This window comes from Macaca nemestrina, chromosome 13 (assembly GCF_043159975.1).
Source record: "Macaca nemestrina isolate mMacNem1 chromosome 13, mMacNem.hap1, whole genome shotgun sequence".
NCBI classification, from domain to species: Eukaryota; Metazoa; Chordata; class Mammalia; order Primates; family Cercopithecidae; genus Macaca; species Macaca nemestrina.
This window is the reverse complement of record NC_092137.1, coordinates 64,204,356-64,221,872: the sequence shown is the minus strand read 5'-3', so window position 1 is coordinate 64,221,872 and position 17,517 is coordinate 64,204,356. Positions and strand designations below refer to the sequence as shown.

At 36.2% G+C, this 17,517-nt stretch overlaps 1 protein-coding gene and 1 long non-coding RNA gene across 10 annotated transcripts in view; one reads left to right on the top strand and one right to left on the bottom strand.

Moving 5' to 3' along the window:
- Positions 1-17,517, top strand: part of LOC105465135 (VPS54 subunit of GARP complex) — a 132,025-nt gene that overhangs the window by 67,625 nt on the left and 46,883 nt on the right. For all 4 annotated transcript variants that reach the window (XM_011713405.3, XM_011713404.3, XM_011713406.3 and 1 more), the window contains 3 exons: positions 2,492-2,547; positions 4,575-4,671; positions 13,521-13,861. In XM_011713405.3, the coding sequence (XP_011711707.1) occupies positions 2,492-2,547; positions 4,575-4,671; positions 13,521-13,861 (494 nt within the window). The remainder of the gene's footprint in view (positions 1-2,491; positions 2,548-4,574; positions 4,672-13,520; positions 13,862-17,517) is intronic.
- LOC112423713 (uncharacterized) overlaps positions 1-17,517 on the bottom strand; it is a 78,821-nt gene that overhangs the window by 29,207 nt on the left and 32,097 nt on the right. The window lies entirely within an intron of this gene.

Sequence of the window (17,517 nt, the reverse complement as noted above, 5' to 3'; positions counted from 1 at the left end):
TATGTCTTTATGATTTTATACATATATTTGTTAGAATCATAATCATTTTCTCATTATAAAAGCTTTCAGAAACATCATTTTTAATGACTGTGTAAAGTCCCATTATGTTAAATCTACTTAACTTTTCTTCTGTATTGAATATTTAGGTTGTTTTTAATTTGATATGATAAATAGCACTGTGACAGATATCTGTGGTATAAAGTTATTTTGTTTGTTTTTCGTACTTAAGAATATTTGTTCTTAGACTGATTCCTAGAAGTAGAAGTATTGGTTAGAGAGTGAAAAGTATTTTTAAGTTATTTAATGTATAGAATTTAATTCCTATTTAAAAAGATTTACCAATTTATACTCCCACTAGCAGTAGACAAATGTTCATTTCCTTTTTATCCTAATCTCTAAGAAATTATAAACTAAAATCCATGTGTTTTTCAGTATTCCCTGATCTTTGTTTTGACTTTTTTTACTCAGATAAATCTTATCCACTGAACTTCGGTTTTTAAATATATGAAAAAGATAACATAATTTTAAATGTATTTATTAGGCTTAATTGATTATTATCATTAGGTTGAATGTACATATATGAGTTTTTAAAGTTTAAAATAAGTTTAAAAGTTAAAATAAGCAAAAAAATTATAATCATCCCCTTTCAAGCACGAATTAAAACACTGTATTTTTAAATTGGTACAACCACTTTGAAAAATTGTTGGCAATATATAGTAATGCCAACTTTGCATACATGTTGGGACCCAGCATTTCTATTCCTAGGTATGCGCCCAACAGAAATATGTATATAAGTTCACCAAAACACAGCAGGAGAATGTTCATGGCAGTACTATTTGTAATTTTAAAAACTGGAAACAGCCCAAATTCCATCACCAGTAGAAAAGATAAATGGAATTTTGATGTATTTATACAATGGAATACTATACATTAATGAGAATGAATAGATTACACAGAATAACAAATGAATATTATAGACATAATGTGGAGCCAAAGAAACCAAACACAGAAAGTATACATTATATGATTCCACTCATGTAAAACTCAAATGCAGGCAAAATTATTCTATGGTTTAAAAATCAGGACAATAGTATATTTTGGGAGGAAGTAGTAACTGATAGGGAATAGGGGAGGAGCTCTGGGTATTAGCAAGGTTGTTTCATGAGCTGAGTTCTGATTACACAAATGTACTTCATTTGTACAAAAGTATTGAGCTGTAAACATAATTTGTACAATTTTCTGTATATATATTTTAAGCAATTTCTAAAAACTGATATGTTTCAATTCCCAGACCTCAAATCTAAGCATTTATTTTTTAATTTTAAACTGTTGCATATATCACAAGGAAATGTAACTTTCAATATGAATTTCTTTTCGGATTTTAATATGGGGCTTATACCTTGTTCCTAAATATTATAGTTTTGCTTTTCTGGTGTATGATTTTGAACAGTTTTGAATAGTAGGCGATATTATTACAATTCAAACACACTCTGAAATGATTATTTAATTGGCTAATTGTAATCAGCTTTTCAAACACTGAGAGATACGTAAGATATAAAAATCTGGTAAAGTAATTATTGTAGTAAGTAAGAGCCTTTTAAATTTTTTTAAATCTTAATTTCAGGGGTACATGTGCAAGTCTGTTACATAAGTAAATGCGTGACATGGGTTTTTTTGGTATAGATTATATCATCACCCAGGTATTAAGCCTAGTACCCATTAGTTATTTTTCTGATCCTTTCCCTTCTCCCACCCTCCACCCTCCAATAGTCTCCACTGTGTGGTGTTCCCCTTTGTGTGTCTGTGTGTTCTCATCATTTAGCTCCCACTTATAAGTGAGAACATGCAGTATTTAGTTTTCAGTTTCTGCATTAGTTTCTAAGGATAATGACCTCCAACTCCATCCATGTCCCTGCAAAGGACATGATCTCATTCTTTTTTATGGCTGCATAGTATTCCATGGTGTACATGTACCACATTTTCTTTATCCAGTGTATCATCGATGGGCATTTAGGTTGATTCCATGTATTTGCTATTGTGAATAGTGCTACAGTGAGCATACGTGTGCATGTGTCTTTATTAATAGAACAATTTATATTCCTCTGGGTATGTAACCAGTAATAGGATTGCTGGATTGAATGGTATTTCTGTCTTTAGGTCTTTGAGGAATGGCTACACTGTCTTCCACAATGGTTGAACTTATTTTCACTCCCATCAACAGTGTATAAGTGTTCCCTTTTCTCTACAACGTTGCCAACACCTGTTAGTTTTGACTTTTTAGTAATAGCCATTCTTACTTGTGTGAGATGGTATCTCGTTGAGGTTTTGATTTGCATTTCTATAATGATCAGTTATGTTGGCCACATGTATGTCCTCTTTTGAAAAGTGTTCATGTAGTAAGGGCCTTTTTAATATAAAAATGGAACATGGAATACTTAGGATTTGAAAGACAATTAATCAAATTGTTTTTGTTTTTTCTTAAATTTTGCAGTGTGTGATTAATAAAGTTTCACAAACAGAAGAAATAGACACAGATGTTGTTGTGAAGTAAGTATAAATATATAGGTTGGTGGTTATCAGTCAGAAAAGATGATACATGCAAATTAGAATAATTTGAAGTAGATTTCGGTAAAGGAATTATTTACTAAGGTGTGAGCAGAGTGTAGGAAAATCACAAGTGACAGTGCAGAACAAAGACAGTGGTTAACAGAATTGAGGAGAAGGTAGTTGAAAAAAAGCTGTGACCTTGAGTAGAGGGAAGCAGTCACCCTGAGGCAACCCTTGAGAGACACAGGAGAAGTAGGTACCTTTACTAGAAAGCTATAGGAGTAGATACCTTTACTTCTTCCAGTCTTCGTAAGGGCTCCTCATGGGCCAAGCCCACAGATTAGCTTCCCAGAGCAGAGAGCAGGATGGGGAGGGGCAGAACATAGATATGGAGAGGTGAAACTGAAGATAATTCATTACAGGGGTATAGCAAGTATTATGTTTAAATTTTTAGCTATATAATTAAAATTCAACTTTTAATTGGCTTTGAGAAGTTTGAGCTTATTATTTTGAATTGCCCATGTTTGTGTTTTTTTGTTTGTTTGTTTTCACCCTAGAAATTCCTATTCTTGGCCAGGCACATTGACTCACACCTGTAATCCCAGCACTTTGGGAGGTCGAGGTGGGAGAATTGCTTGAGCCCAAGAGTTTGAGACCACCTTGGGCAATAAAGTGAGACCCCCATCTCTACCAAAAATAAACATTAAAAAAATAAGTTGGGCGTGGTGGCACATGCCTGTAGTCCTAGCTACTCAGGAGGCCAAGGTAGGAGAAGGACTGAGTCTGGGAGGTCCAGGCTTCAGTGACCCGTGACTGTGCCACTGCATTCTAGCCTGGGCAACGAAGTAAGATCCTGTCTCAAAAAAAAAAGAAAAGAAAGGAAAAGAAAAAAGAAAAATTCCTATTCTATTATTTTAAGAAGAATAGTGATAATATTTTATGACTGAATTTCTTGTTCATATGGATATTTAAATGTTTTTAACTGGCTTAGATATGAATAGCGATATGTACAACTGTGAAACTTTCCTGGGCCAAACTCACAGAATGGAGTATTAATTTCCACACTATTACCTAGGGAAAACTCAATTTCAGAATTAGTTGAAGCAACTATAATAATGAGAGAATTGTTAGTGGTTGGAAAGCATTAAGTCATTGGGACACATCCATGGATGTGGAGAGTCAGTTTTCTTCTTCCCTAGGGAATTTTATCCATATAAGTAGAGAACTTCCTGTATATCAAGTGTTGTAGTATCTTTTTAGAATAAACTCTTAGCTGAAGCTGCATTTATTAAAAATTTAGAGTAATAAGTCATTTTGGTACTATAAAATATCTTTAGGGAATGAATTATATTTTGTATTACTTTTTTTCACCTTGAAGTTAATGATTTGTGTCAACTATCAAAATAATATTAGCTGCTGCTTACATGGTACTTTTAAAAATGTGTCATGCATTGTTCTAAGTATTTTTTATTAACTCATATAATATTTACAACAACCACATAAGGTCGGTTCTATCAGTTTCCTCATGTTAGATGAGAAAATTGGAGCATGGCGGGGGGGGGTTAAGTCACTTGCCAGAGCCACATAGCTAGCAATTCCAATAAGCTGCTGCTATTTTAAACCAAGGCATTGTGTTGTGGCTCCAGTGCTCTTAACTACCATTCCATATTACCTCTTATATATTTTTAAAGTTGTAGTTGGAAAAGCAGATTATGAAATTTTGGGCAGAGATGTGTTTCCATTTTTATTCCAGAGTATATCTTCACACTTACTTCTCTATGGTTTATTCATTCAGTGGTCATAAAGCTTGTTCATATGAAATTGATATATGATATACTTAACTTATCAGTCTTAAAAATATTTAAATAAGCCATAACTCTTTGGTAATATACCTCTTCAACATTTTAGGTATCTAGATAAAATTGCATTTTATCATTAGATAGTATTTAGTCTCATTTCTTCCAGTTTGTAGATGCTATATTGGCCCAGAGACAATCATTATTTTTGTTTGAATTATTTTTTTCTAGGCTTGCAGATCAGATGAGAATGTTGAATTTTCCCCAGTGGTTTGATCTGCTCAAGGATATTTTCTCTAAGTTTACAATTTTCCTACAGAGAATTAAGGTAAGCTTATATATTAGTTTGTCCAGAATATCCCTAAAATTAAGTCAGCTTTCTAGATACATAATATGTAAATAAAGAATCAAACTAGAATAAAACAGTTTCTTTGTTTTTGTAATTTTTCTAAAGAGGCTTGGTTTTAAATAAAAATTTAGGTATCTCAGAGTTTGACAGTTTTAAGAATTTAATAAGTTATAATTTTATAACTTGAAATATTATGCTTACTTGACATTAAATATTATACAGTAATATTTCCTCTGGTGATTTTTTCTTCTCCTAGGTTATCTAGAGGTACAATATTGTTAAACACCCCAAAATCACCCCAAACTACCAACTTTTCTGTAAAGTCAATGTTGATATAATGGTATTTTAAAATATATTGTTCATATTCAAATTACCTTGCTAATTTACTTTTTTTGAGATGGAGTCTTGCTGTTACCCAGGCTGGAGTGCAGTGGCGCAATCTTGGCTCACCGCAACTTCTGCCTCCCGGGTTCAAGTGATTCTCCTGCCTCAGCTTCCCGAGTGGCTAGGATTACAGGCATGTGCCACCACGCCTGGCTAATTTTTGTATTTTTAGTAGAGATGGGATTTCACCATGTTGGCCAGGCTGGTCTTGAACTCCTGACCTCAAGTGATCTGCCTACCTCTGCCTCCCAAAGTGCTGAGATTATAGGTGTGAGCCACTGCGCCCGGCTGCTAATATTTATTTAGATTTTTATTTCACTTTTTGGGCACGAATCCATTCAAGCATCATGTGTTACATTTAATTATTTTGTCTCTTTAGTCAAGCCACTTAATTTTAAACCACTTAGTATAACAAAAAGAACAGGTCACATATCATTTTACAGAAGATGTCAGACTCATATGTTAGTTTGAATCACCAACAGGTCATAGCTTTGTTTTAAGAAGAATACAGGCTGGGCACAGTGGATTACACCTGTAATCCTATCACTTTGGGAGGCCAAGGCAAGAGGATCACTTGAGCCCAGGAGTTTGAGACCAGCTTGGGCAACATAATGAGACCTTATCTCTACAAAGTATTTTTTTAAATTAGCCAAGCATAGTGATGCACACCTGTAGTCCCAGCTACTTGGGTGGCTGAGGTGGGATGATCACCTAACCCCAGTGGGTCAAGGCTGCAGTGAGGCATGATTGTGCCACTGCACTCCAGCCTGGCCAACAGAGCAAGACTCTGTCTCAAAAAATGAAAAAAATAAAAAAAGAATAGAATCATTAGGAATTACCATGTGTAACAGTTAGAAGGGGCCATTTGTGAAATTAGAAAGTCTTTGAGTTATTAAGTGTTAGCATTGTGTTTTATGTACTAGTTAACATCGCCAGCATCTCCTGAGTACCATGTTAAATAGTGCAGGGGACTTTGCTACTTGTGTATGACATGAATTTTTCTTTATTCACATTGGAGCAATGCTAAGTCACATGTGTAAGCTCTCCAATCAGGTTCACAAAAGTTTTATAGAATGGGATTCACTGTGCTTTATTTAGACTGCTTCTAAAATGTTGGTCCTACCTATTGACAGTGATAGACACAAACTTGTATCTATAGGGGTTCAATAACTAAACCATGTTTTCACTTCTTATATTCTGACCATGACCTCATCATCACACACTTCAATTATTGCATGTCTAGATATATAGAACTCTTACATTGCATAGTGTAGAATTGGCCAACTTTTTGCCAGTAATTTTTTAAAGTACAGTAAGTCCTCAATGTTATGAATAGGTCTTGGAAACTGTGACTTTAAGTGAAACAACTTATACCAAAGCTATTTTTTTTTCTCACTCATCATTATAGTGAAACATTTCCCTCAATATTTTTTTCAATAACATTGAAGGAAACAGTGTTATTCAAAAACCTGCTGTATGTTGTTTCACTTAAAGTTACAGTCTCCCAGAACCTATCATCCATATTAAGTGATGATTTACTATAGTTATGCCACTTTAAGGCTCTATGTCAGTTAAACTAAGTAGAGTTATTATTTTATGTGTGTACAGTATGGAAACTGATTTATTATAGTTGTAATTGCTCATTTTCACATTTGGACCACTTAAACTAGTACTTATGTACAACATCTTTGCAGATGACATGAAATACAGTACTTTTTTCTGTGAAAAAAGTTTGTGATTCTATCAAGTACTATTTCACTGAAAAATAATGTTAATTACAAGCTGTTCATTTTTATTGAAGAATTTAAAAATAACTACAAATTGGAAAGAACCCAGATGTCTAATGATAGAGAAATGGTAAAATAAATTATGCTTTACACATTCTTTACCATGGAATATTATATACAGCCAAGGATTTTTAATGGTAGGAGAAAATACATACATTATGATATTCAGTTAAAAATGCAAGATATAGGGCCAGGTGCCGTGGTTCACGCCTGTAATTCCAGCACTTTGGGAGGCTGAGGCAGGCAGATCACAAAGTCAAGAGATCGAGACCATCCTGGCCAATATGGTGAAACCCCATCTCTACTAAAAATACAAAAATTAGCTGGGCGTGGTGGTACATGTTTGTCCCAGCTACTCAGGAGGCTAAGACAAGAGAATTGCTTGAACCTGGGAGGTGGAGGTTGCAGTGAGCCAAGATCATGCCACTGTACTCCAGCCTGGCGACAGAGCAAGACTCCGTCTTAAAAAAAAAAAAATGCAAGATATAGATGTACTTATATAGTGTGATCTCAGCTATGTCAAAAAAATTTTTTTTAAACTTTTTTATCTTCCTAGAACAAGGAGAAACCTTGTTTTTTTTTGGTGGTTTTCTTTAGCTGGTCAGATTAGATGTCATTTAAAAGTTTTATCCTTTGCTATTTTCCGTGAATTTTCTACAAAGAGAAGCATTACTTTTATAATCAGAAAAAGTTGTTTTGTTTGTTAATAGTACTACATTACAGGAATAGACTATTTGAATTTCTTGTTTGATTAACCAGGGTTAATAATTTACTTTCCTACATTTTGCATTTATTTCTCAAAGACAAAGGATATCTTATCCTATATGTCACTTTAGTATTTTATATATATATATATATATATATATATATATATTTTTTTTTTTTTTTTTTTTTTTTGAGATGGAGTTTCACTCTGTCGCCAGGCTGGAGTGCAGTGGCACAATCTCAGCTCACTTCAATCTCGCCTTCCAGATTCAAGTGATTATCTTGCCTCAGCCTCTTGAGTAGCGGGATTACAGGTGCATGCCACCATGTCCAGCTAATTTTTGTGTTTTTAGTACAGATGGGGTTTCACCATGTTGGCCAGGATGATCTCAATCTCCTGACCTCGAGATTCACCTGTCTTGGCCTCCCAAAGTGCAGGGATTTAGTATTATACTTTTTAAAAGAAATTAAAGTGTAAATTTTCAGCCAGAATATTTCAATAGTATTTTTATTTTGAATGGATAGATAATAAACTATTGGGATGTATAAATTTCATATTTGAGTAATTGTTAACAACTTGAGGATCTGTTGCTGTTATTTGTATTTTTTTAGTGTGTATTTTTTCTTTCTTTTTGGTCATGGTAAAAATAAACATACAAAACTTATCATCTTAACTGTTTTTAAGTGCACAATTCAGTGGCATTAAGTTCATTTGCACTATTGTGCTACCGTTACAAACATCCATCCACAGAACTCTTTTTTTTTTTTTTTTTTGAGACGGAATCTCGCTCTGTCTCCCAGGCTGGAGTGCAGTGGCCCGATCTCAGCTCACTGCAAGCTCCGCCTCCCGGGTTCACGCCATTCTCCTGCCTCAGCCTCCCGAGTAGCTGGGACTACAGGCGCCCGCCACCTCGCCCGGCTAGTTTTTTGTATTTTTAGTAGAGACGGGGTTTCACCATGTTAGCCAGGATGGTCTCAATCTCCTGACCTCGTGATCCGCCCGTCTCGCCCCCCAAAGTGCTGGGATTACAGGCTTGAGCCACTGCGCCCGGCCCACAGAACTCTATCTTGCCAAGCTGAAACTCTGTACCTATTACATAATAACTCTGGGCTGGCAATGGTGACTCACGCCTGTAATCCCAGCACTTTGGGAGGCTGAGGTAGGTGGATCACCTACCATGTTAGACCTACCTGGCCAACGTTGTGAAACCCCGTCTCTACTAATAATACAAAAATCAGCTGGGCGTGGTGGCTCATGCCTGTAATCCCAGCTATTCGGGAGGCTGAGGCAGGAGAATCACTTGAACCCAGGAGGTGGAGGTTGCAGTGAGCCAAAGATCGTGCCATTGCACTCCACCTTGGGTGACAAGAGCAAAACTTTATCTCAAAGTAGTAATAATAACAACAACAACAACAACAACTCTGGCCAAGGTGGAGCTGAAAGTCCTAACCCTCTAATCCTGCCTTAGTCTTTCAGGTGACCAGCCTTCCTCCTGTGGCTATGTAGGGGCCTTCGGCTGTTTGTCATCTCTTTAGCATATGAAGACGTTTTTACCACTCTGGAGATTCCAAGGGTTTTAGGAGTTGTATGCCAGAGAATGGGGACAGAGACCAAATATAGGCCTGACATAGTAGCTCATGCCTGTAATCCCAACACCTTGAGAGGCTGAGGCAGGAGGGTCGCTTGAGACCAGCAGTTTGAGACCAGCCTGGGCAACCTAGGAAGATGCTGTCTGCACACACACACAGCCACGAACACACACACACAAGTCCTGGGCAAACCTAGCAAGATCCTGTCTAGACACACACACACACACCATACCACACACACAGACACACAGACACACACACGCACTTTTCCACTTTCTCCCATCCCCTGGCAACCACCATTCTACTTTCTATCTCTATGAGTTTGACTCATAGAGCACTCATACTGTGTACTGATTATTAGGTATTTCATGTAAGTGGAATCATACAATATTTATCCTTTTGTGATTGGCTTATTTAACATAGCTTAATGTCCTCAAGGTGCCATCTGTGTTGTAGCATGTTAGATTTTCCTTCCTTTTTAAGGCTGAGTAATATGAATAATATTCCATTCTATGTGTATACACTACATTTTGCTTATCCATTCATTTGTCAGTGGACATTTGTGTTGCCTTCACCTTTTGGCTGTTGAGAATAATACTGTCATGAACATGCATTTACCACTCTGGAGATTCCAAGGGTTTTAGGAGCATATGCATATACCTCTGTATATTTGCATGCATATGCAAATACCTCTCTGAGGCCCCATTTTAGTTCTTATTTTTGTCAACCCCAGAATTGGAACTTCTGGATCATATGATAATTCTATTTGTAATTTTTTGAGGAACCTTCGCACTACTCTCCATAGCAGCTGAACCATTTTACATTTCCACCAATAGTGCACAAGGGTTTCAATTTTTCTACATCCTTACCAAAATGTATTTTCTGGATTTTGTGAGACTAGCCATCCTAATGGGTATGAGGTGGTATTTCCCTGTAGGTTTAATTTACATTTTTCTAATGATGAGTGATGTTGAGCATCTTTTTTATCTGCTTATTGGGCATTTTTATGTCTTTTTTTGGAAAAATGTTTTATTTGCCTATTATTTAATGGGGTGGTTTGGTTTTTTTGCTGTTGAGTTGTAGAGGTTCTTTACATATTCTGGATATTAACCTTTTATCAGATATGTGATTTGCAAATATTTTCTCCCATTCCGTAGGTTGCCTTTTTACTCTGTTAATGGTGTCTTTTGATGCATAGAAGTTTTTCTATTTTGATGTAGTCCAATTTGTCTATTTTTTTGTTGTCACCTGTGTTTTTCATTTCATATCCAAGAAATCAATGCCAAATCCAATGTCATGAAGCTTTTTCCCTGTATTTTCTTCTAAGAGTTTTATATTTTTAGAGCTTATATTTAGGCCTTTAATTGATTTTAGTTAGTTTTTATATGTGGTATAAGGTAGAGGTCTACTTTCATTCTTTAGCATGTGGATATTCAGTTTTCCCAGTACCATTTGTTGAAAAGACTGACCTTTCTGCATTGAGTGGTCTTGCCACCCTTGTCAAAAAACATTTTACTATATATGTGAGAGTTCATTTTTGGACTCTCTGTGTTCTATATGTCACTCTTTATGCCAGTACCATACTGTTATGATTACCATAGTCTTGTAAGGTTGGAAATCAGGATTATAAGACCTCCATACTTCATTCTTCACTATTGTATTTTGACTTTTTATTAAATTCTTGTTTATTGTTTACACCCTATAGATTAGGCTAATTTTTATAGGTAAGAAAGATAACAGGCTTTAAATGCAGCTTACCTTCTTTTCAAGGAATTCTTAACTTGTAAATTTCATTTTGTTGTGTGGATAAATAATCCTAGTCTGTCATTTCAGAATGACAATATCAGTTGTCATTATGGTTATCAATATGACTATCAGATATTTCATTAACTCCATTCTCAAGGTTGGAAAATTATATTTGGCTTAGCTGTCCTGGTGTTTTTGAAACATGAACTTGTCTACAGACTATGTAATAGTTCAGAAAGTAAACGATGTATCTACTGTTGAACCTATTATATATTTTAAAATCTTACTTTTTGGACACCAGTCTTCTGACATTCTTAAGAATGGCCTTAGACTTGGAAAAAATAATTAGCAAGTCTTTAGAAGTGTAGATATGGTGAAAACAGCAAAGAAGAATCCCTAAGAGAATACCTGATATACTTTATGTGGAAATTTTTAATAACTGTATATAAGCCAAGATGTTATTAAAAGGAATGAAGTATTCAAATCAAACTAGTTTAAGCAATACAAGGAATGTATTGGCTCTGGGAATTAAAAAAAGTCCAAGACTAGGAAGGGCTTCATGCATGGTTTTGTCTTGGTTCTCCAGCTTAGTTTCTCTGTTTCCAATTCAGCTTTGCCTTTCTCTTTCCTCTTGGCTTCATCAGTTCTGGATCTGCCACATTTGCCACAATTCTATACCACCTAGAAGTTTTCTATTTTTTACTTAGAGTTTTTCTTCTTCAGTCACCAAATGAAATTCCTTTATTGATTAAGCCAAATTTAGAATTTTTCACCTGGAGTTTTTCTTCTTCAGTCATCAAATGAAAGTCCTTGGCTTTAATTGATTGAACCAGTTTAGGTCACATGTCCAGTCACTGTGATCAGGAAAATGCTGTGCACTGATTATTAGTTTAAATCTGGATTTTCTTCTCATCTCTAAGCTAATCATGAGGCAAGGAGGTTGGGAGTACACTGAGTGGACTATTTAGAACTGATACTTGAAGCTGGAAGGTGGGCTTATTTCTACCCAAATTACATGGCTGTTGTACCGTGGGAAAAGTGATGTAGAATAGATGTTGGATAGGTCTATCATGTCTTTTTATTTTAAAAAGTTAAGAAAGAAAATTAGCAAGACGGAAGAGGTAAGGAAAAAGAGGCAAAACAAGATGGGGGAACTAAGTATATCAAAGATTGGACAGCAGTGAGGATTAAAGCAGCAGTAGTGGAGCAGCTAGTTTGTGACAATACAGAAGAAGTTGGTGAGCAATGAAGAGAGAAAAAAAAATGCAGTATCCATAGTAGACACTTTGGTCCTAAAGCTCTTGAAGGCTCTATTTTCGGTATACTGTATGGGCTATTGGCTCGTTTAAAATGCTTTCAGTTCCAAATAACAGGAAACACAACTCAGAGTGTCTCAAACAGTTAAGGATATTTATTAACTCATGCAACTAAAAAAATACACAGAGGTAGGTCAGCCTTTAGGTGCTTCAGAGAGAGGTTGTTGATGTCATCAAGCGTTGGCTTTATTTCTTTGCAATTCTCTCTTTTATGTACCTTCCTAATCATTAAGCTCAGATTGTGGTGGTTCCATGTACTAACTGAACTAGCTTAGATCCTTTTCTTGATTTTGGAGACCCAAAGTTGGAGTGTGCTTCACTAGAACTGTGGAGATTCCAAAAAAAGTAAGCGTTTTTGAGAAAGGGAGAAACAAATTTTAAGACTGCAACTGTGAATGTTAAAATAGGCAAGCAGTCCTTTATTTCCTAATTGTCCATGAAGACATTAGTTTACATAAATTTACTCTTCATTTGCCTAGCTTTCAATATTTACTGAGCACCTCCTATTTGCCAGGCACTATTCTAGGCATTAGGATTATAGTGTCATGGAATGGAGCTAACATTCTAGTAGAAGGAGACCTAGAATAAACAAAGATAATTGTAGATAATGATTTTTTTTTTTAAACAAAAACTGGATAATGAGATAAAGTTGCTGGGTGGAGAGTCAGGGAAGGCCTCTTTGAGGAAGTGACCACTGGTGCCAGAACCTCAGTGATGAGAAGGAAATATGTGCAAAGATCAAAGTGAAAAGCATTCCGGATAGCGGAAACCGCAGAGGCACTGAGGTGGGAACAATCCTGGAATGAGGGAACAGTAGAAAGAGAACTGGAATGTCTGGAGAGTAGTGAGTAAGTGAGAGAAGATATGAGAAAAGGAGAGAGAGAGGTGGGGGCTAAGCATGGTAAGTAACACAGATTCCTTTTCTTTTAGGCAGGCATATCAATGTATATGATTCTCTGATGGGCAAGTTATGTTTAGTGTAACCTTTTTAAGAGGTCATAGTGTAACCTTTTTAAGAGGTCAGAGAAATATGCAACATATTTTAGGGAGATTTCCATTTTAAAAATTAGTTAAAATATAGGAACTTTATTTCTAAGCTTTAGTGAACCCATTTCTCCTGGGCAGTTCTTTTTCACATCACTTTTCCTATGTAATAAAAGATGGTAGAAATTCTGATATACATGACTTTGACTCATTTATGATTATAGATGTCCAAAATTACATGCACAGAATTCTCTTTTGGGAACTTCGGGTAAGAGATATTTTATGTCCCTTAAAAGTGTGTCCTATTTTCTTGTAGGCAACATTAAATATCATTCACAGTGTTGTTCTCTCAGTTCTTGACAAAAACCAAAGGACTAGAGAATTGGAAGAGATTTCACAACAGAAGAATGCTGCAAAAGATAATTCACTGGACACAGAGGTGGCTTATTTAATCCATGAAGGCATGTTTATAAGTGATGCATTCGGTGAGGGTGAGCTAACACCTATAGCAGTTGACACTACCTCTCAAAGAAATGCATCTCCAAATAGTGAGCCCTGCAGCAGTGATTCTGTATCCGAGCCAGAATGTACTACTGATTCTTCATCCAGCAAAGAGCACACATCATCATCTGCTATTCCAGGAGGTGTGGATATTATGTGAGTATAGTGGCTACTGCCAAATTGACAAGATTTTGAGTCATCTTATTAATGACTTCAGTAAGACTGATTATTCAGTTTATTGAAAAAAACATGTAAATTTTAGAATTTAACAAAACTTAATTTTCTGAAACGTATCTCTATAAAAATGTATGAGAAGTAAGGAGGTGAGCATTAGAAGTAACTGAAAATTATAGAACTTTAAAGACCATTTTATTAAATGCCCTCATTTCAGTGGTAAGGTAATTGATGCCCAGAGAGCTTAGATGACTTATTAAAGTGACTAGTGTGAGAACATATACTGGAACCCAGGTCAATTTTTGCTTTGGTCATTTTTCTGTGTCGCCTTTGTAATTTATATGTTGTGAAGATCTGTTTGATTTATAACTTTTGGTTTTTCAAAGACATGAATTTCCAAATGGATCACATCTTTTCTTAAACCTTATTTATTATTATTATTATTATTTTGAGATGGAGTCTAGCTCTGTCACCCAGACTGGAGTACAGTGGCGCAGTCTCGGCTCACTGCAAGCTCCGCCTCCCGGCTTCATGCCATTCTCCTGCCTCAGCCTCCCGAGTAGCTGGGACTACAGGCGCCTGCCAGCACGCCTGGCTAATTTTTTGTATTTTTAGTAGAGACAGGGTTTCACTGTTTTAGCCAGGATTCTTAAACCTTATTTTTAAAAACTTCTTATTTTGAAACCCTGTCTCTACTAAAAATACAAAAAACAAAAACAAAAACTTATTTTGAAATAATTTCACATTTACAGAAAAGTTACCAGAATAGAATAAAAAACTCTCATATAACCTTCATCCAGATTCCCCAGGTGTTAATAGTTTACCACATTGCCCTCTGCCTCCCTCCCTCTCTCTCTTTTTCTCTTTCTGTCTCCTTTGGTCTTTATTTCTTATGCTAATATTTTTTCTGAATCCTTTGACAGTAGGTGACAGACATGATGCACTATTATCCCTGGGCACCTGGTGTATATTTCCTAAACGCAAGAACACGCCTATATAACCTTAGTATACTGATTAAATACAGTAAAACATTGATACAATAAATTATTAATATTACCATCTAATCCACAGATCCCATTTAAACAAAGTTTACCAATTGACCCACTAATCTCTGCTATCAAAAAAATAGAACCAATAAAATATTTCTGGTCCAAGAATATAGTTTGGATTTAGTTATTGTTCAGAATAACAACAGTTGTATTATCTTTATATAAATCAACTCAGTACTTTATTTTTTGTTGTTGTTGTTTTTTTATTATTATACTTTAAGTTCTGGGATACATGTGCAGAACGTGCAGTTTTGTTACATAGGTAGACAGGTGCCATGGTGTTTTGCTGCACCCATCAACCTGTCACCTACATTAGGTACTTCTCCTAATGTTATCCCTCCCCTAGCCCCCACCCCCTACAGGCCCCAGTGTGTGATGTTTCCCTCCCTGTGTCCATGTGTTCTCATTGTTCAACTCCCACTTATGAGTGAGAACATGCAGTGTTTGGTTTTCTGATCTTGTGATAGTTTGTTGAGAATTATGGTTTCCAGTTTCATCCATGTCCCTGCAAAGGACATGAACACATCCTTTTTTATGGCTGCATAGTATTCCATGGTATATATGTGCCACGTTTTCTTAATCCAGTCTATCATTGATGGACATTTGGGTTAGTTCCAAGTCTTTGCTATTTTGAATAGTGCCGCAATGAATCTACGTGTGCATGTGTCTTCATTGCAGAATCATTTATAATCCTTTGGGTATATGCCCAGTAATGGGATTGCTGGGTCAAATGGTATTGCTCGTTCTAGATCCTTGAGGAATTGCCACACTGTCTTCCACAGTGGTTGAACTAAGTAACACTCCCACCAACAGTGTAAAAGCATTCCTATTGCTCCACATCCTCTCCAGCATCTGTTGTTTCCTGATTTTGTAATAATTGCCATTCTAACTGGAGTGAGATGGTATCTCACTGACGTTTTGATTTGCATTTCTCTAATGACCAGTGATGAGCATTTTTTTATATGTCTGTTGGCTGCATAAATGTCTTCTTTTGGGAAGTGTCTGTTCATATCCTTTGCCCACTTTTTAATGGGGTTGTTTGTTTTTTTCTTGTAAATTTGTGTAAGTTCTTTGTAGATTCTGGTATTAGCCCTTTGTCAGATGGGTAGATTGCAAAAATTTTCTCCCATTCTGTAGGTTGCCTGTTCACTCTGATGATAGTTTCTTTTGCTGTGCAGAAGCTCTTTAGTTTAATTAGATCCCATTTGTCAATTTTGGCTTTTTTTGCCATTGCTTTTGGTGTTTTAGACATGAAGTCTTTGTCAATGCCTATGTCCTGAATGGTACTGCCCATGTTTTCTTCTAAGAGTTTTATGGTCCTAGGTCTTACGTTTAAGTCTTTGATCTATCTTGAGTTGATTTTTGTATACGGTGTAAGGAAGGGGTCCGGTTTCAGTTTTCTGCATATGGCTAGCCAGTTTTCCCAACATCATTTATCAAATAGGGAATCTTTTCCCCATTGCTTGTATGTGTCAGGTTTGTCAAAGATCAGATGGTTGTAGATGTGTGGTATTATTTCTGAGGCCTCTGTTCTGTTCCATTGGTCTATATATGTTTTGGTACCAGTATCATGCTGGTTTTTTTTTAAATTTTTTGCAAATTTTAATTTTTTTTATTATACTTTATGTTCTAGGGTACATGTGCACAAGGTGCAGATTTGTTACATATGTATACATGTGCCATGTTGGTGTGCTGCACCCATTAACTCATCATTTACATTAGGTATATCTCCTAATGCTGTCCCTACCCCCTACCCCCTCCCCCCACCCCACAGCAGGCCCCAGTGTGTGATGTTCCCCTTCCTGTCTCCAAGTGTTCTCATTGTTCAGTTCCCATCTATGAGTGAGAACATGCAGTGTTTGGTTTTCTGTTCTTGCAGTAGTTTGCTGAGATGGTTTCCAGCTGCATCCATGTCCCTACAAAGGACACAAATTTATCCTTTTTTAATGGCTGCATAGTATTTCATGGTGTATATGTGCCACATTTTCTTAATCCAGTCTGTCATTGATGGACATTTGGGTTGGTTCCCAGTCTTTGCTATTGTGAATAGTGCCGCAATAAACATATGTATGCGTGTGTCTTTATAGCAGCATGATTTATAATCCTTTGAGTATATGCCCAGTAATGGGATTGCTGGGTCAAATGGTATTTCTAGTTCTGGATCCTTGAGGAATTGCCACACCGTCTTCCACAATGGTTGAACTAGTTTACATTCCCACCAACAGTGTGAAAGTGTTCCTATTGCTCCACATCCTCTCCAGCACCTGTTGTTTCCTGACTTTTTAATGATCGCCATTCTAACTGGTGTGAGATGGTATCTCATTGTGGTTTTGATTTGCATTTCTCTGATGGCCAGTGATGATGAGCATTTTTTCATGTGTCTGTTGGCTGCATAAATGTCTTCTTTTGAGAAGTGTCTGTTCATATCCTTTGCCCACTTTTTGATGGGGTTGTTTTTTTCTTGTAAATTTGTTTGAGTTCTTTGTAGGTTCAGGATATTAGCCCTTTGTCAGATGGGTAGATTGCAAAAGTTTTCTCCCATTCTGTAGGTTGCCTGTTCACTCTGATGGTAGTTTCTTTCACTGTGCA